Raw genomic sequence first — 18,864 nt, forward strand, 5'->3', positions numbered from 1 at the left:
ACTAACAAGGTGGTAAGTTCCCCGTCACAGGAGTGTGTGCAAGAGCTACTTGGTGCCGAAAGGATTCTGCTGCCACAGACCCCTGACCTCCTAAGGTCCCTCTCAGCCTAGAGCAATCATGCTCCTCAGAGTCTGACTTTTGTCCCAGCGCTTCGAGCAACACCAGCCTGGGACGTGGCCGCGGCGTGCACCCCGCGTGTCAGCCGCCGCCTGCTGTCAATAAAGTTGATTTGAATCGGCTCCAGGCAGGGGGACGGCACCACCTCGGCCCCGCCCCCAGCTCCTCATCCGGTGGGCGGGACACGCGGGCGCCGCGCTCTCTCATTGGGCCGCGGCGGCGGGGAGGCGGGACCTGTCCACACTGGCCGAGCCCGCTGTGGTGTCTTGAGGCGGCGGCTAGAGGACACCGGCAAGATGGCGGCGGCGTCTGGGCTGGTGCGGAGGCCCCTTCGGCAGGTAAGCGGCAGCGAGGGGGCCCGGCGACTCCCGCGACCCCTGCCTACTCTGCGTGCCCTCTGAACGCCTCCTGTCTCTCCCTGCCAGGTGTCTGGGCTGCTGAGGAGGCGCTTCCACCGGACGGCGCCGGCGGCGCTGCAGGTGAGCGGCCCGGACGCTGGCCACCGGAGGGAGCCCCGGGGCCGAGGTCGGGGTCGCGCCTGCGCCGTGCCTGGGAGGTGTTCACGGCTCCTGGGGTCTGGGGAGTCCGCGTCCTGCGTGCTGCGCGCCCCCCGGCCTTTTTACCGGCCTGCCCTCTGCCTGGACAGCCTTTTCTCGTCCTGCAGATTCCTCCTTGTCTCTCGGAACTGTGCAGGCGTCACCTCCTCTAGGAAACCCTCTTGGTCCCCAAGTGGGTTAGGACCCCAGTCCGCTCACCGCGCTGGAGCCTGGTGGATCTCGTGCCGCCTTGTCGCCTGTCACCCCGAAATGTCACACCTGCGAGGCTGGTTGGGCTCAGATGGGCGGTCTGTGAAAACGGGGCTTGACGTTCCATTACCCACCCAACACCCCTCACCCCTTTTTTTTTAAATTAGGGGCGTCTACCAATCTGTGTGGTAAAATAACACTTATTGTAGTTGTAAGGCGCCCTGGTGGCGCAGTGGTTAAGCACTCGGCTGCTAACCGAAAGGTCCGCGGTTGGAACCCACCACCCCACTCCGCGGAAGAAAGCCTAAAGATTACAACCCTGGAAACCCCCTGAGGCAGATCTACCCTGTCCTATAGGGTCGCTGGGAGTCAGAATTGACTCCACTGTTTTTTTTTTTTTTTGGTTTGGAGGGTGGCTGTAAGGATTAAAAAGATCCTGAACGCAGTTTGGCAGTGCCTAGGAAACCCTGGTGGCGTAGTGGTTAAGTGCTACGGCTGCTAATCAAAGGGTCGGCGGTTCGAATCCGCCAGGCGCTCCTTGGAAACTCCGTGGGGCAGTTCTACTCTTGTTCTGTAGGGTCGCGGTGAGTCGGAATCAACTCGACGGCACTGGGTTTGGTTTTTTTTTTTTTTTTTTTTTTAGCACCTAGTGAATGCTGATGCCTAGTATCATTTATGCTACCTTGACATTTCTCTGCCCCATATTACACCAAGTGTATAAATAAAAAACCCAGTATTCTTTCTGCTCAGGAAACCACGTGCAAGCAGGTCTGACTAAGGGAAGCATTTTTCTTAAGCTTGGGTGAGCATCAAGGAAAGCATTCAGTAAGCTTCTCAGTAACACACCCGAGACCAGCTATGTATGCTAGAAAATACTTCCAGAATTCAATGAACTTTTTAAGAGAAGCCTGTTCTAGTGTTAGTTTTTTTATTGTATTCTGTGGGCAGTCTAGGTAAGTATAACAGGAGAGAATCTCCGTAGTATCCTAAATAACTCTGTAGCTTATCAACTGCCCATACCTGTGACAGGTGACAGTTCGTGATGCTATAAATCAAGGGATGGACGAGGAGCTGGAAAGAGATGAGAAGGTTTTTCTGCTGGGGGAGGAAGTTGCCCAGTATGATGGGGCATACAAGGTAATCAGAATACATGAAAGTTATACAAAATTGAAGTGGTCATTTGCTCCCAGGTATGCTTAAAAGTAACGGGGTCAACTCTCAATAATAGGTTAGTCGAGGCCTGTGGAAGAAATACGGAGACAAGAGGATCATAGACACTCCCATATCTGAGGTAAGCCTTCCAGCAAGAAATACGTTTGAGGGGCATATTGAATGAAGTGCATACTATTATCTTTATGGATTTTCACTCATTTTGTGCTTTGCTTTATAGATGGGCTTTGCTGGAATTGCAGTAGGTGCAGCTATGGTATGTAGTATTATCTGTGAAACTCATTCAAAGAGATTTTTTCCCTTTTAAAAACCTTGTTTGAATGTTGGAGGAACGGAGTGGTTGTTTGCCACACTTCAGTGCTGTGAGTTTCTGTTTTTAATATCTATGTTTTTGACTTGACAGGCTGGTTTGCGGCCCATTTGTGAATTTATGACCTTCAATTTCTCTATGCAAGCCATTGATCAGGTTATAAACTCGGCTGCCAAGACTTACTACATGTCTGGGGGCCGTCAGTCTGTGCCCATAGTCTTCAGGGGGCCCAATGGTGCTTCAGCGGGCGTGGCTGCTCAGCATTCACAGTGCTTTGCTGCCTGGTATGGGCACTGCCCAGGCTTAAAGGTGGTCAGCCCCTGGAATTCAGAGGATGCAAAAGGACTTATTAAATCAGCCATTCGGGATAACAATCCAGGTCAGCAGAATGACCCTTGGGTCTCTTTTGAACATTAAAGAACTAAAATGAAATCCTTCATAAAAGGGACAAGTAAAGGCTTCCTGGTGGCACAGTGGTTAAAGTGCTTGGCTCCTAACTGGAAGGTCGGCAGCTTGAACCCACCAGCCGCACGTTGGAGAAAGATGTGGTAGTCTGCTTCCGCAAAGATTTACAGCCTTGGAAACACTACGGGGCAGTTCTACTCTGTCCTGTAGGGTCACTATGAGTCGGAATCAACTTGATGGTAACAGGTTTGGTTTTGTTTTAGTGGGGCTTAGCCAGCTCATACAAAATGTTAATGATTTATAGACACAGTAAAGATAGTAAAGAATGTGATTTTTTTTCTTATCTTTGACTGTAATCAACTCAACGGCACTGGTTTTTTATTTTTGGTTAATTAGCACAGTGGAACATTTTACAAAATGAATGATGTTGTATATACTTTTTTAGTCTGATATAAGTATTTACTTTTGATTAAATGTTTATTTTGTAGTGGTGGTGCTGGAGAATGAATTGATGTATGGAGTTCCTTTCGAATTCCCTGATGTAGCTCAATCAAAAGATTTTCTGATTCCTATTGGAAAAGCCAAAATAGAAAGGCAAGGTAAGAGAACTTAGTATACATTTAAACACTGTCTTTAAGCCAGCCCCTCTATTTATATTGCTCAAATCCAATTTAGAAGTTATTGCCTTTTACTTTGAATAAAAGCAATTGTAGATGAGCTCAAGTCAAAAATGTGTGGTGCCCTGATTTCTCCTGCAGTTGTCCTTGTCTAAGTTTCAGTCCCATAGGTCTGCATTTTGTTTCCAGGAAGGCTGCCACATCCCTCATGTCAACAGGATGAAGCTGAGCTGAAGACTTGACAAATGAGCAGAGCCACAGCTGGCTGAAGGGTGGTACAGCATCTTTAGTTTTAACCTGACCTCTGACCACTTTGTTTCAGGGACGCATGTGACCGTGGTTTCCCATTCAAGACCTGTTGGCCACTGCTTAGAAGCTGCGACAGTGCTGTCTAAGGAGGGAATTGAATGTGAGGTGGGTGGACATGCTTAGAGAATCAGAACGGCTCCTTTTAAATTTCAGACTCAGAATTAGGAGTTTGAGTTCTGTAAGAGATTAACTAGGTGTAACCAGTCTTGCCTTGTCTCTTAGTTTTGCCGCCATTTGAAGTGGGGAGCCTGCTTGTTTTTCTAATATTTATTCTTAGCTTTTTAACCACCTGAGCGCTGGACCTTTTAGAATAGTACCTGCTTTCTTAAGATCAACCTCAGATCTGGCAGTTAGGAGAGAGGGGAAACTGAGAAGTCAGGAAGCCTAACTCTGTCATATCCAGGACCTACCACTTACTAGTTAGGCTTGGGCGTGTTATGTGCTCTAAGTCTCAGCTCCATCAGCTATAAAATAGAGGTAACAGAAATACTGTTCCATCATAGGGTGATTGTGAGAATTAACACTCAGCCTAGTGCCTGGACATGGTATGGACTCAGATGTTAGTTATATTTATTTATTTATTTGTTGTTTTTTATTTTTTTACTAATGATGAATACCGTGTTAAAAATATTTTTACAAGGTGCTTGATGTGGAAACGCAAGGACATTTAGGTCTGAAAAAGGAAATAGCTTACTTAAGGGAATCAGACAAAAGTCAGGATCTCTCCTTCCAGTTCTCTCCTTGCCCATATGTTTAAGTGCCATGGTGTTATATTTATTTTGACGAGAGGGCAGTTAAGGCCAAGGAAGGCTAAGTGGATTCTGCAAGTTAACAGAGCTGCTTGTACATGAGATTAAAGATTTTTTTTGAAAATTAAGTTTCCCCTTTTACATTTGTAGGTGAATAGGCAGATGAGATTTTCCTAGCCCAAAGATGGGCAAGAAACAAAAAAGGAAATGGTATGATGGGGACAGGGCTCTATTTGTGATGCGGTGGCTCTATAAATCTTATTTATTATATTACCTGTTTAGGTGATAAATATGCGTACCATTAGACCAATGGACATTGAAACCATAGAAGCCAGTGTCGTCAAGACAAATCATCTTGTGACCGTGGAAGGAGGCTGGCCACAGTTTGGAGTAGGAGCTGAAATTTGTGCCAAGATCATGGAAGGTACTTGAAAGAAACTGGTTCTTGGGTATAGTCAAGGTATAATAAACATGTGCACCTGAATATTGAATAAAATGATTAAAAGCTAGCAGTGGCCAAATGACCTGAACTTTCAACTTGTCAGTTTGGCCTTTCTCCTTTGACTGTTAAAAAGCAAAACAAAAGGCAGTTAGTTCCTCGTAACCAGAGTTCTTTTACCTGGTGTTTCCTCTTCAGTCAGCCACTCCTCTGGTGCCAAGGTGCTGTTGCTCAGTGAGTCTTCTCTTGCCTCCCTCTTAGCCTAGCCTTTATTCGCTCCTAGGTCCTGCATTCAACTACCTGGATGCTCCTGCAGTTCGTGTCACTGGTGCTGATGTCCCTATGCCTTATGCAAAGATTCTAGAAGACAACTCTATACCTCAGGTCAAAGACATCATATTTGCAATAAAGAAGACGTTAAACATCTAGTTTGGTATTAACTATTAAATCGTTGGAATTTCCTATTGAAAATACTTGCTGATATTTCACCTGGATTGTACTGAAGACCTTACTCAGAAAGCAATCTCTAAAGCAGCACCATGTTTTTGTGCTGGGATGAAGTCTAAATGTGCTTGTGTATGGAGGAACTCCCCGGGATTTTTTTTTTTTTTGGGGGGGGGGGCTGTTACATTGCCAGGTTCTTTGAACAAGACTGATATAAAATGTTACTGTTTCACTAGACGTACAAGGTATGAATGTGGCCTGATGAAAGATACAGCCTAAAAGGTAACTTATGTGTATAAAAGTGTATCATCTACATTTACTCTTAGATTGTTTTGATATGGAATAAAGGAATTCCTGACTATGACTAATTGCATTTCTCTATTCTTCAAATTAGGTGGAAAACTTAGGGTTCTATTAAATTAGTACCAAATGGAAAATAAGTTGATACTGTACAAAATTATTGCTTCTTTTTACTCAGCTGTCTAAAGCTTCATCCAAAATAGCAGAGCTAACTTTGGAAGGACTCAGGCCTCACAGCCCTCATCAGGAACTAATCACCTAGACCCAATCACTGGGAACGGGACCCTGTCCACAGACTCTTCGAATGCCTACTTCTAGTAAGGTTACCTTTAAAATTACAGCAAAATTCACGTCAGGTATTTTTCGCATTGCCAAAAGCCAGCCATCCTGTCATGCTGCTCTCTTCAGAAGCTGAGATGGAAAAGCTGGTTTAAATGAGTTTTATAATCACTGAGGTGGTGCCTAATGTAAATAGCAAGACAAGATTGTTAGCTCTTACTCATTAAAAGGGAAAATACAGCACAAAATAGGATAAGTGGGAAAGAAACTTAAGGCTGTGGATCTAGTCTTTATGTTTACAAAAGGTGCTACAAGAAGTTCTCATTACAGACAACCCATTTTCTTGACGTGGTTTATTTTAATAAAAAATACAGCTGAACGTATATCACAGATTACATGAAACTATACACAGTGACGTTCTCTGCACAGTAACCAACACTGATGTGTGCACTTGAATTTTAAAATGGATTATTTATAACCCTTAAAGTGCAATTCATTTAGGAGTTTAAGCAAATCATAGGATAAAGAATCTTTCCAATACGTGAGTGACAATAAAAAGATGATATATTTGTATAGTCTTTCAAAAATCAGGACTTATTTCTACAAATGCCAAATTGACTTGTAATAATGATCCCCCCACAAACCCCAAACTTAATTGCTGAGGATAAAGAAGATCCTCTAATTGCCAAGAGCTTTTTCTGATGTCAACCTATTTTGTCTGTTTTGATACATTGTAACTAAACTACGGGTCTAAAGTAGTTGCTCCAGCAGCCCTGAGTCTACAACCACACGGCCTTCCTGCTAGAATGCCACCAGCTTTCCCCAGTCTGCATTGGGGGAAATGGCCTCAGTGACATCACCATGTTATGGGCTAGAGTGTTAACGTCTTTAAGATGAAATCAAATAGCAAAAATGGGAGTTAGCTAAGAAATAACCAGAAGATGCTTTAGGATAAAGAACTATGAGAGGAACGTTTCTTAGGACCTGTCTGATGGGGTCGGAAGAATTGCAACACAAAGGCCATTCACTGCTGTAACTGAATATTGTCACTGTGTTTTTGTCCATTTCCTTCAGTTGCTGGAAATATTGATTCCAATATGCTGCTGCCTCAAAAGATGCCCATTAGAGAATGAACCAGACTCCCTTAAAATGGTAAAAAGAACAAAGGAGCAAAATACTTATCTCAAGGCAGCAACGCCAGCCCGACTTTTCTACTTGAATATTTCTCTCTTGAAAAGCCTCTTACACGAGTGTCTGCAAAACAGTATGTGGCTGTACTGGCTCAGTAATTATCCAGGAAGAAGGTACTTTAGGGTTTGGGGGTGGGAGGGAAAAAAAGAGCTTTTCCCTCTGCGTGTAAACAGGAAGCTTCAGCCGATTTTAGGAGCGCTGTGATCACAGGTTTCGGCTTTCCTCAAAGTTCCTTTTTGGAAATTCTGGATGGAGCTGAGCAAGGCCCCTCTGCTCACACCATTCACAGCCTGGGACGGGAGCTGTGCCGGGGCCTCTGTGCTCGCTGGAGCCAAGGGAGCTGCTGGTGGTGCAGGCGGAGGTGGCGGTGGAGGCGGAGGCAATGCTGATGTCCCTGCGGAGGCGAAGGGGGCAGTCAGTGTCCACCTCTCCACCCGTCCTACACACACACGTGCTCAGGCCTGGGCAGAGCAGACTCTGGTGGGACTGTAAATGTTTTCCTTCAGGGGGACAAAGATACCCACTATGCTTTTTAAAAAACACTGAGCTAGAAGCATCAAAGGAGAATTAATCAAATGTGTCCATCTCTCCCAAATAACAGCTATGTGAAAAAAGACCATCTTAACATACAGTACAGACTACCCGAAACTCAACCCAACGATACTCTCTGCACAGATGAGTCTCGACTCCATTTCCAATATTAGTTAGGGTCTCAAAAGGAGTTCATCAGCTGCTTATCCAGGCCTGGGGCAGCAACCCCTGCCCCTAACTAGCAATGAAAGACGGACATTTGTACACACAAGGCTGGGCTACCTGAATACCAATTTCTAATAAGTAATGAACAGTTTTTCAGCTGTTCAACATGCACAGTATCTGAAGGATGTGATTTAACATAAAGTGACAAACCACTCAGGGTTCCCGGCAAGGAGCCAGCGCCTGCTGGGTTACATGTTCCCGAGAAGAGTCTGTCTCCAATAATTATTTCCTATTAGGTTGCAGTAAAGAAACCAAATGCTAATAATTGTTAGCAATGCAAAGCATTGTAATAGAATTCTCAGGGATGAGTCTTCTTCAAGCAGTGTGCTTTTCCACTGTGGTCCAACCTGGGAACAGGACAGAAGTGCACTCAATGTGTCTCATTGCTGAAGCATCGGGAGAGACTGGGAAGCTGAGCTCTACTACCCCAGCGGGGTAGAAGAGGGAAACAGGACAGGTATCTAAAACTTCCCTCAGCTTCCAGGCACACCAACACCTGGAACTCCACTTTTGTACTTCTGAATCAATGAATGAAGTGTTCTCTCGGGACAACAGTCACTGAGTACAGAAAAGGCCCTGTCCTAAAGAACTGTCCTATGCCACAGTGTTAGTGCCCACCTGCTGTGACCCCGCAGCTCTCCATGACCCTGCCATCTGTTACTGTCTCCCTCCTCCACCCACCTGAGGGCCACGCCTAGGACACTTCTGCTAGGTGGCCTTCCCCACAACTGCTACCAAGCTGTGGTGGTAACAAGTACCGATCCCAATCAGTGCTTGAGTTCACATGGATGAGGAGTTCAGGATCACCAGGAAACTACTCAAGTGCATATTCCACCAAGTGTGACAGGAGGCAGTTAAAGTCTTAACAATTCCCAGAAGACCACTTACCTTCTTCTACACCTTTTACCCAAACCCAAGGCAGCTGAGATCTAGAAACCACACAGATACAGACTGGCATGCTCTGCAATCTCGGGACTCTCAGTGATGGACGATGTGGCATACAAAGAAAGATTAAGTACAGACAACGAACACATGAACAACACGTCATTCTCACTAGCTCTATACGATATCAAAAAACCAATGAATGAAGTCCTATTATGTTCTATTCTAGGGTTCCCGGCTTTATGTCACGAGGTTACAAAAAAGAAAAAAGGACTTTAAATCTGAAATGACTGTTCAGGTAAGAAAACCAGGGAGAATGAGTGTGTGCTGTGAGCACTCCTCTGAAGGGCGCTCCTCTAGTGACCAGTGAATACCAGGAGGAGGGGAGACTGCCGCTGAAGGCTCTTGAAACTCAGATCTTGACTGGGCACCAAGAGTAAGCACTGCCCACAGGGGTGAGTGGGCACCATGCCGCCCTCCTTCCGGGCTCTCCCACCCCGGGGCCAGAGGGGGCAGCGGAGCCTGGAGACTCAGGACCAAGTGTGTGTACTTGGGGGGGCTCCACGGTTGCTGCCCCCCAGCTCTGAGCTTCGATCTTGGGTAGCAGAGTAACTGCAGGGTGAGGGACAGAAGACAGGCTCTGGGCAGCGACAGCACTTAGAGGTTCTACTGAAGGCTGGAAACTGACCATCAGGAGACCGGCCACCCCTCCAGCCCAGGATTCCAGGAATTTAGAGATGGGCCTTCAGGGCCTTGACACAAAACACAGCTGCTTAGCTCTCGGGGGAACCAGCCCTTAACTTTGGCCTCATCAGCAGGCACTGGAAATTAAAAGCACAAATTCACTATCACAGAGTTTGGGAGCTTTGGGGTAGTGTTCACTAAATGGATCTTCATTTTCCAGGTGAAGGCTGAAGTTGTTGCCACTTTACACGAGTCTCTTTGAAAATATACATGCTATAAATAAATACAATGTCCAAAGTACTATGGGGTAACTTGTGCCTGTAAAGCAAATGGAACCCTGAGGATCTCTTTTCATAAGAGTTGCTCACGAAAGGAGAGGCTGCTCGTTCAAAGGTAAGGAGCATGATCACCCAGATGTCCGCTCACAGAGGGCCAGGCTGCTCCCAAAGGGCCTGTCGTCCTGTTAGGTTTTTTTTTCTGGCCTGGGACAACCAATGTGGATCTTGACGTGTACCGTACAATCAGGGCAAAGAAGGCCAGAGCTTAACTCAACAGCTCAGAACGCCCTAGAAAGGGAGAGCCCGTCCAGGGGTCAGAACATCAAAACTGGACGAAGCAGAGACAGAGACCTGGGCACTCACAGTCCCTGTCCACAGGCCCCATCCCATCAATTTTCTCTGGGCCTAGTCCATGGTCTGCAGTTCCCTCTGAAGGTCCACTGGGGTATAAGTTACAACACACAGGTAACACTGGGGGTACGGGGGTAGGGAGGGCTAACGAGGACCAAATTCAGAGTGAGCTACTGGTCCTGTGACCAACCTGGGAACAAGTGCCTAAAACCTGAGTGCACACTGCCTCAAATGTGACTGAGTATTCTCCCCACCCTCCTCCAGCCCCAAGAAACCTCTGGATCCCTTATCCCCAGGCCACAGATAAGACCTGACAGATTCCACATTAGATCAATTAATGAGCTCACACAGCTTTTAAAAATATCGGCCTGCAATAATACAATGGGGGATGTTCCAAGAGAGCTTATCTGTAATTACAAACAGCAGTTCAGGGCACTGAGCTGGTACGGAGGAAATAAAAGGATGTGAACGTGTGGTGTACAGCTCCTGCCAGGACGACCAACGTGACCGTGCCAGATGCCCTGCCACGCCAGGGGCTGATCTAGGGAGTCAGCTCTCCATGTGGTCAATCCCATGCCGACCTTTCAGGTGGCAAAAAGTGTGATGCCTGAATACAAACCAGGCAGTGGGCTGCAGGGGCCGCCAGCATCGCTTCCGCTGAGCACCTGAGACTCACCACTGTGCCCTCGTCCCAGTTGACCTTTCCAGTCTCCCCTTCTCTTGAGCAAAAACCCTAAGACCCAACTACTCCGCCCTCAATGGGACCCTTCCACCAGCCCAGAGGGGAACGTGGCAGTCTAGCTGAGGCCCTGGCAGGAGAGCACAGATAGCTGCAGCAAGGGAGAATGCCTTGCCAGAAACATCCTTGACAGCCTCTTAGAAAGGACGCCTGAGGGTCCACTTACCTCGGGGCCAGCGTTAGCAGGGGGCAGTCTAGCGGTCTGTGTAGGTCTGAGTTCCTTTGTGGTCCACACACATAGGTGGGGAGGCCAAATGGCCACCAAACAACACAGACGTACCAGCCACCCTCAGGAGAGAAGGCAGAGCATGACCCCGGAAGCAGGCAGCACCAGCTCTTGGGAGAATTGTTAAGTATGCTTAAAGAGAAGACCCATTTTTCCCTACTGTCAGTTATAAAAGCCAGTAAACTGTCTCCTCGTAACCAGGAACTCACTGCCTAGCTCCTTTTTCCCCTTCACTGGAATAACTAGGAGGCAAGATTTTAGCAGCAACAGGACTCTGAGAGGCATGGTGTCCAAAACCAAAACATGCCCAAATGCCATGCAGCAGATGCGCAGGGTTCAGACTCCTTTTAAAGCTGTATTTTCAAGTTAAAATAAGAGTGGAAAATGAAGATTTTGAAGGTCACAATGAAAATGAAATGAATATAAATGAAGTCACTGGGGGTGCTTTTTAAAGATGCTGTATTTCATTTAAATGTTCTGATAAGGCAATAGTCTCAAATCAGCTTTCCCACTTGCTCATCACTTCAGTGATCTAGACGCACAGGGTCCCATTTCACATAGAGAAACAGAGCATCTTTAAAGTTAGAGAAATCAGCATAGCTTACTTTACCGAAAATTCACGTTCAAAATGGTGCATGCTCTACTGAAGACAGCAAAGAGAGAGAGAGAGAGAGGGGGACACAGTCATTATTCAGATCTTAGTATCATTTATCAAACAACAAGAGACAGTAAAATACTCGTCTGAGTCATACGCTGATAATTCTCACCGCAAAGCTAGGAGATCCTTAAATCAGTGCAGTGGTTTGTAAGCACAACACTGACCCTTTTACAACACGGCAACAGCGCTAACAAAGTAACCAACAAATTGCTTTCCTCTTCCCCTTCCATTTTCTGAGCCAGTTAGGTGCTATTTCTATTTATTTACAAGCACAACACTTATTCCAGAAGCATCCTGAAGGTTCTACCTCCCCTGAAAAGCGTAATGGGTACAGTGAGTATGCTTAGTTCTCTTACTAAGCAAGGACGGCTTATCAAGAGGGCAGAAAAATGAAAACTCACTTCCTTCCAAACAATCTCTCCGTTGTCTAAGACGGAGACTCGTCTTTTTTAAGGCTGGGAAGAGTGTAAGCATAGGGCAGGTCTGAGGAGGGCTCCTGGGCAGGCAGGCAGGCCAGCCCTGGGAAGGAGCAGCGCCCCCCAGAGCCTGCCATCTGGAAGCTGAGTCAGGCAGTGGGTGATCTGGGGGATCCAGCATTAGCTTACTGGCAACTATAAACCATTAAAAAAAGAAAAGGCAAGGCAAACATCTGTCTTGTCTTTCTTTCTAACTGCCTAGGTTCCAGGTTAAATGTGAAGGATAAAAGCTTTCCCTGACAGTAAATCACAGGGTTCCCAACGAACCAACTCTGCCCCATTGTCCAGAGGATAACTCTCCTGGGTGGGGGAGCTGGGGGGGTGGGGGGGGCAGACCACTCACATGGGGAGCAGCTCTGGAAGACACCAAGGATGCTGGGAACACTGTCCTGCCTGCCCCGACCACACCAGGGAGGAGCTCGCACCCTTGGGCTTGGGAGTGGGCTGGCAGGCTGCAGCAGCACACAGAGAGAGCACAAGCCAACATGCTCTTCAGAGAGAACCCGAAAGGGCAGAAAGATGGTGCCTGAGGTGTGCATGTATAGCTTTTGAGAAAAAGAGGTAATTCTTATGGCCACGCATCAATTTTGAGCCTAGGTAGGTGACTTAGGCAGGCAAATTCTAGAAGCTCTTTTGTGTCTTATTAAGTCTTACCCTTCCTTCCTATTACTTAAGGTTACAGTCACTCTCTGTGCCCATATGTATGTTTTCCCTCCTTCAGTCCCCAGATTCTAAACTCCCCTTTCTCATCATTCATTCTTACAGCCTGGGGTTCCTACAAAATGGCAGTTCTCTCTTTTCAAAATCACTGCTTAAACTTTCATCCACTGTAGCAAGAGGGGCTGGGAATCCCTGATGTCTACATTCATGGCATCGCCTGCCCGGTAGCACTTTACTCTTTACAAAGCCTTGTCGTGTGCATTATCTACTTACTAAAGAGTAGGAAATCCTAAAAAAAAAAAATACGACAAACAAAAAACAGCCTCAAAGAAGGGAAATTACTTGTCCAAGTCTCAGCGGGAAAGTGGCTGAGCTAGGACAGAAGCCTGGGCTTTCTAGCTCTGCGTTCAGAGCTGTCTCCATTCCTGCAAGCAGTGTTTAGCAGCAGGGGTCCCAGAGAGCACCCTGGAAAGAGCGGACCAGAGCAGACACTCAGCACAAATCTGTGGGCTAAATGTTTGAGTTTCTAGTGCTCCCCAGCTGTGTGACCTTGGTCAAGCCCCTCAGTCCCGCTAGAGCCTCAGTTTCCTCATCTGTAAAATGGACATACAGTATAATATACCATCTCTGACAAGCAGGTAGTCATGAGGATTAGATAAGCAGTAAGTATAAATCACTTAGGTGCCTGGCACAAAACAGTCCTCAAAATAGATGTTAAGATACTAGCAGTAAAAACAAACAATCCCCAAAATAGACATTAGATACTAGCAATAAAAACAAACAGCTTAGAGTCTCCTGCTTGCTAAGGTTCCTTAAAATGCTCTTTTGCAAACCTTTTTTTTAAAAAAAAAAAAGGCAAGGCCTGGCTGCTCTCAAAGGGTTTCGGAAGGATTTGTGTGTGGGTGTAAACTGGGACTTGCTAAACCACTCGGCTCTCTAAATACAGAGTGTAAATATTAGTTGGTGACATTTACCATGAAATAAGTAAGAACAAGGAATTTTAAAGTTCATGAAAGCATGACCTTCCAGAATTAGAAAACATAACCTTTAGCAGGAAAGAAAGTGCTAGGGATGTCTCGCTGGAAAAATAGGGGTCTCAGCAAAAGTTTTAGAAAATCCGGCTTCACCCAATGGAATCACCACTAGACTTTGGGAGATGATAGTTCTCCCATCAATTTGGTAAGGACCTCCAGAGGAGGCCCCTGGGAGGGAGTTGCAGTAAGAAAAAGGAGGGGCTTGAGCCATTGGCAATTGCTGGAAAGGGCTCCTGAGTATAAGACGCCCTCACTTAGAAACAGCTGTCATTTTTGCTGCATCCTAAAAGTAACGGAGCTTAATACCACCCTTAAACCAAACAGACCCGTTGCTGTTGAGTCGATTCTGACTCATAGCGACCCTATAGGACAGAGTAGAGCTGCCTCATAGGGTTTCCAAGGAGTGGCTGGTGGGTTAGAACTGCTGACCTTTTAGTTAGCAGCCAAGCTCTTAATCACTGCACCACCAGGGCTCCAGAACGACCCTTAGCTACCATATATGTGCTTACAAGGGACGTCTTCAGGAAGAAAGGCACTGCTCCCAAACTCAACTTGCCTACATTGATCTATTGCTGTGGCTCTACCACAGAGCAAATTGCCAACGGGTAGGATTCACGGTGGAATTCCAATATGCTTAATTAGAAGGAACTTGTGAGATGGCTCCAACTTCTGTGCCTTTTACAGTGGAGGTAACTAAAACCCACAGGCGGAAAGTGACTCACTCAAGGTCTCGCGGTAAGTGAGCGTGCTGAGGGCTTACTGTGCGCCAGGTGCTGTTCTATACCTTTACATGTGTAGCTCCTGAGTCCTCTGAATAGCCTATGAGGCAGGCACTGCTGCCACCCTCCTTTACAGATGGGAAACCTGAGTTCAGGGAGGTCAAGTAACTTGCCCAAGGCCCCAGAACTAGCAAGTGGTGGCCTCAAACTTAGATTCCCCAACCAGTTCTCACCAGTCCCCAAGTTTGGTTGTATCTGAGGTGCTGCCTTGAGCAGGATACTTTTTTAATACTGGCACTGGAAAATAAATTTTCCCTTATTTCTTGAGAGCACTGCTTTTCACCATGAAGCTAGAAGACACTACTATCCTTGACATGGTTCCCAGATAAGCATGTTTTTTCAAAAACCAGAAAGTTAGTCTGGAAATAAAGACATAAATAAGAGTTAAGGTGATTCCACGCAGCAAAGTGGGCAGTGCGCAGAGAGGCAGTGAGAAGGATGAGCCTAGCAGGAGGCCCTGCGTCCTGTCCTGTAGCCAGCAGCTGCCACCCCGAGTCTGAGTTCTGCCCACACTACACGAGGCCTTGAAGGCAGGGCAAGCCCTTGCAAATCCATCAACAAGGATGCACTGAGCAACTCCCAATGCCTTGCACAGAACGGAAACTTGAGATGGTGCTCGTTGGTAGTTTTCCAGGTGGAGGTTCTCTGTTTAAGAAGAGGAACCACTGAGAGAAAAACTACCACCGCTGGACCCTGAGGAAAGCATTTGCCTGAATTGTGTGTCATTCTGGAGCTCCTGAGAGAAACTGGAAATGGAACTCCATGAGGGCCAAGGCTCACCTGTGTGCACACAGTAGGTGCTCAATTAATGCATCCTGAATAACAACGAATAAACTCACTGTGGGCGCCTCATTTAGGGCCCCAAATGGTAGACTGACAGGCAAATGCTTAATACTGTTGCTGGTTTTGGGTGCCAGGCAACTCATAGTGACCCCTTAGGCCCGAGAACTGCCCCACAGGGCTGTAATCTTTACGGAAGCAGACTGCCTCATCTTTCTCCCACGGACTGGCTGGTAGTTTGAGCCACTGACCTTTTGGTTAGCAGAGAGTTGCTATTTTTAATATTTAATATTAAAAAAACCAAACCCACTGCTGCAGAGTCAATTCCGACTCATAGTGACACTACAGAACAGAGCAGAACTGCCCCATAGGGCTTCCAAAGCTGTAAATCTTTACGGAAGCAGACTGCCACATCTTACTCCCACAGAGTGGCTGGTGGTTTGAACTGACAACCTTGTGGCTAGCAGCCGTTTACTTAACCACTGCACCATCAGGGGTCCTTCACTTAACATGAGTTACCATTTTTAAGTGTTACAGCAAACGCCCAGCAGAGGTCAGGGCGCAGCCTTTGGGGCTGAGCCGGTAATTCCATCAACAACACATTTCAGATGACAAAGAAAAGAAGGAGCCAGTACTTGCTGGGGGTCTCTTATCTCTGCCAGGCACTGTGCCTGGAGCCTCGCATGTTTTCCCTTGAACCCTCCCATGTCCCCTTCAGGTGGGTGTTATCACACTCACAGTAATGCCCCCTGCTCCCTCACCTCAGACAAAGTTTTTCCAACATAACTCTAATGACAAAAGACTTCTCTTTTTCCTTCCTCTTATTCTAAAAGTTACCTTGTCTCATGCAAACCTGCTACTCTATGAGAAAGCTTTCACTGAAAAACCAGGCAAACTGGAGGACTCACAAAAGAACTCCAGAATCGACTGTGGATTCCCCACGGTATGTAAAGATGAGACCTAGGCAGTTAACTTCCCAGAACTACATCTAATGCACAGTGAGGTGCTATGCACCACTTTGTTAAAAGACCCTGGTGGCGCAACAGCGAAAGCACTCAGCTGCTAACCAAATGGTCAACAGTTTGAGCCTACCAGCTGTCCGTGGGGGACAAAGACCTGGCGATCTGCTCCCATAAAGATTACAGCCTGTTGTTGTTAGGTGCCGTCGAGTCGGTTCCGACTCATAGCCACTCTGTGCACAACAGAACAAAACACTGCCCGGTCCTGCGCCATCCTTACAATCATTGTTATGCTCGAGCTCACTGTTGCAGCCAAAGTGTCAATCCACCTCATTGAGGGTCTTCCTCTCTTCTAATGACCCTGTACTCTGCCAAGCACAATGTCCTTCTCCAGGGACTGATCCCTCCTGACAACATGTCCAAAGTATGTAAGATGCAGTCTCACCATCCTTGCTTCTAAGGAGCATTCTGGTTGTACTTCTTCCAAGACAGATTTGTTCGTTCTTTTGGCAGTCCAAGGTATATTCAATATTCTTCGCCAACACAATTCAAAGGCATCAATTCTTCCTCGGTCTTCCTTATTCCTTGTCCAGCTTTCACATGCACATGATGCGATTGAAATACCATGGCTTGGGTCAGGTGCACTTTAGTCTTCAAGGTGACATCTTTGCTCTTCAACACTTTGAAGAGGTCCTTTGCAGCAGATTTACCCAATGCAATGCGTCTTTTGATTTCTTGACTGCTGCTTCCATGGGTGTTGATTGTGGATCCAAGTAAAATGAAATCCTTGACAACTTCAATCTTTTCTCTGTTTATCATGATGTTGCTCATTGGTCCAGTTGTGAGGATTTTTGTTTTCTTTATGTTGAGGTGTAATCCATACTGAAGGCTGTGGTCTTTGATCTTCATCAGTAAGTGCTTCAAGTCTTCACTTTCAGCAACCAAGGTTGTGTCATCTGCATAACGCAGGTTGTTATGAGTCTTCCTCCAATCCTGATGCCCCGTTCTTCTTCATATAGTCCAGCTTCTCGGATTATTTGCTCAGTTTACAGGTTGAATAGGTATGGTGAAAGAATACAACCCTGATGAACACCTTTCCTGACTTTAAACCAATCAGTATTCCCTTGTTCGGTCCTAACAACTGCCTCTTGATCTATGTAAAGGTTCCTCATGAGCACAATTAAGTGTTCTGGAATTCCCATTCTTTGCAGTGTTATCCATAATTTGTTATGATCCACACAGTTGAATGCCTTTACATAGTCAATAACACACAGGTAAACATCCTTCTGGTATTCTCTGCTTTCAGCCGGGATCCATCTGACATCAGCAATGATATCCCTGGTTCCACGTCCTCTTCTGAAACCAGCCTGAATTTCTGGCAGTTCCCTGTCAATATACTGCTGCAGCCATTTTTGAATGATCTTCGGCAAAATTTTGCTTGTGTGTGATATTAATGATATTGTTCTCTCGTTTCCACATTCGGTTGGATCATCTTTCTTGGGGATAGGCATAAATATGTATCTCTTCCAGTCAGTTGGCCAGGAAGCTGTCTTCCATATTTCTTGGCATAGACGAGTGAGCACCTCCAGCGCTGCATCTGTTTCTTGAAACATCTCAATTGATATTCCATCAATTCCTGGAGCCTTGTTTCTCGCCAATGCCTTCAGAGCAGCTTGGACTTCCTCCTTCAGTACCATCGGTTCCTGCTCATATGCCACCTCTTGAAATGGTTGAACATCGACTAATTCTTTTTGGTATAATGACTCTGTGTATTCTTTCCATCTTCTTTTGATGCTTCCTGTGTCATTTAATATTTTCCCTATAGAATCCTTCACTGTTGCAACATAGTGAAGGATTACAGCCTAGGAAACCCTAATTGACTAGTTCGACCCTGTCCTATGGGGTTGCTATGAGTTGGAATGACTCCACGGCACACAACAACACAGATCCCATTGTTAATTCTCCCCAATCTCCTTAATACGTCTAAGTGGTGTGAACTTAATATTCTAAAGACTTCTATCTTCTAGAAAATGGCTCAACATAGTCTAGGTAGTGGATCTCCAGAAATTTCTGATCAGCCTATAGAGGTCACCTCTACAAAAGACAAAGAAGCCTATTTCCGATCTTGACCAATGCCTGGGAGTTTTCTTGTAAAATTTGCTGACAAACTCAGACAGGGAAGAAAATACCATTCCCGTAAGCCAGGTACTTTGCTACTCAAAACAAGCTCTGGCCCCAGAACATTCTGCACTAAGCCAGCTGTAGCCATCCTTAGCCAGAAGTAAGTCGTTCAAACTAGTCACCTTGCACTGGCTTGCTGTCATTTTTAGGAGGGTCGGTTAGAAGCATCTAGGGGCAGTTGGGTAATGTGCTTCGTGGTTCCTGGGTGCCGCCTTAATGAATTTGGTGTCATCGACTCATAAATCAACCTCAGCCAACGACCGTCCCTTCAAATGGCTGCGGAGGCCCTTCCAAACACAGTAGACAAGCTCTGGGTGGCAGAACCAGCTCCGACATGCAGAACA

The 18,864-nt window shown here is 46.3% G+C and overlaps 2 protein-coding genes across 15 annotated transcripts in view; one reads left to right on the forward strand and one right to left on the reverse strand.

Annotated features, from left to right (window-relative positions):
• Nucleotides 1–381: 381 nt before the first annotated feature.
• PDHB (pyruvate dehydrogenase E1 subunit beta) lies at nt 382–5,671 on the forward strand. Its single transcript, XM_003410037.4, has 10 exons — nt 382–456; nt 544–597; nt 1,894–2,001; nt 2,093–2,155; nt 2,255–2,290; nt 2,438–2,723; nt 3,238–3,348; nt 3,689–3,780; nt 4,707–4,848; nt 5,147–5,671. Exons 1-10 carry the CDS (start codon nt 415–417, stop codon nt 5,290–5,292), a joined length of 1,080 nt encoding a protein of 359 aa, XP_003410085.2. The 5' UTR covers nt 382–414; the 3' UTR covers nt 5,293–5,671.
• A 553-nt stretch (nt 5,672–6,224) lies between these two features.
• PXK (PX domain containing serine/threonine kinase like) overlaps nt 6,225–18,864 on the reverse strand; it is an 86,461-nt gene continuing 73,821 nt past the window's right edge. For 4 of the 14 annotated variants that reach the window (XM_064274308.1, XM_010589707.3, XM_064274307.1 and 1 more), the window contains one exon: nt 6,225–7,471. In XM_064274308.1, the coding sequence (XP_064130378.1) occupies nt 7,257–7,471 (215 nt within the window). In that variant the 3' untranslated portion in view covers nt 6,225–7,256. Of the gene's footprint in view, nt 7,472–8,721; nt 8,756–11,598; nt 11,637–18,864 lie in introns of all 14 variants that reach the window. The other 10 variants (XM_064274319.1, XM_064274318.1, XM_064274316.1 and 7 more) reach the window with 7 other exon arrangements.

This window comes from Loxodonta africana, chromosome 22, assembly GCF_030014295.1.
Source record: "Loxodonta africana isolate mLoxAfr1 chromosome 22, mLoxAfr1.hap2, whole genome shotgun sequence".
NCBI lineage: Eukaryota > Metazoa > Chordata > Mammalia > Proboscidea > Elephantidae > Loxodonta > Loxodonta africana.

Excerpts from the sequence above, each read along its gene's own strand:
- PDHB (XM_003410037.4), top strand. The coding sequence starts at position 415 with ATGGCGGCGGCGTCTGGGCTGGTGCGGAGGCCCCTTCGGCAG. Across the intron at positions 2,291-2,437 it reads TTGCAGTAGGTGCAGCTATG|GCTGGTTTGCGGCCCATTTG; the intron begins GTATGTAGTATT and ends TTGACTTGACAG. Across the intron at positions 3,349-3,688 it reads AGCCAAAATAGAAAGGCAAG|GGACGCATGTGACCGTGGTT; the intron begins GTAAGAGAACTT and ends ACTTTGTTTCAG.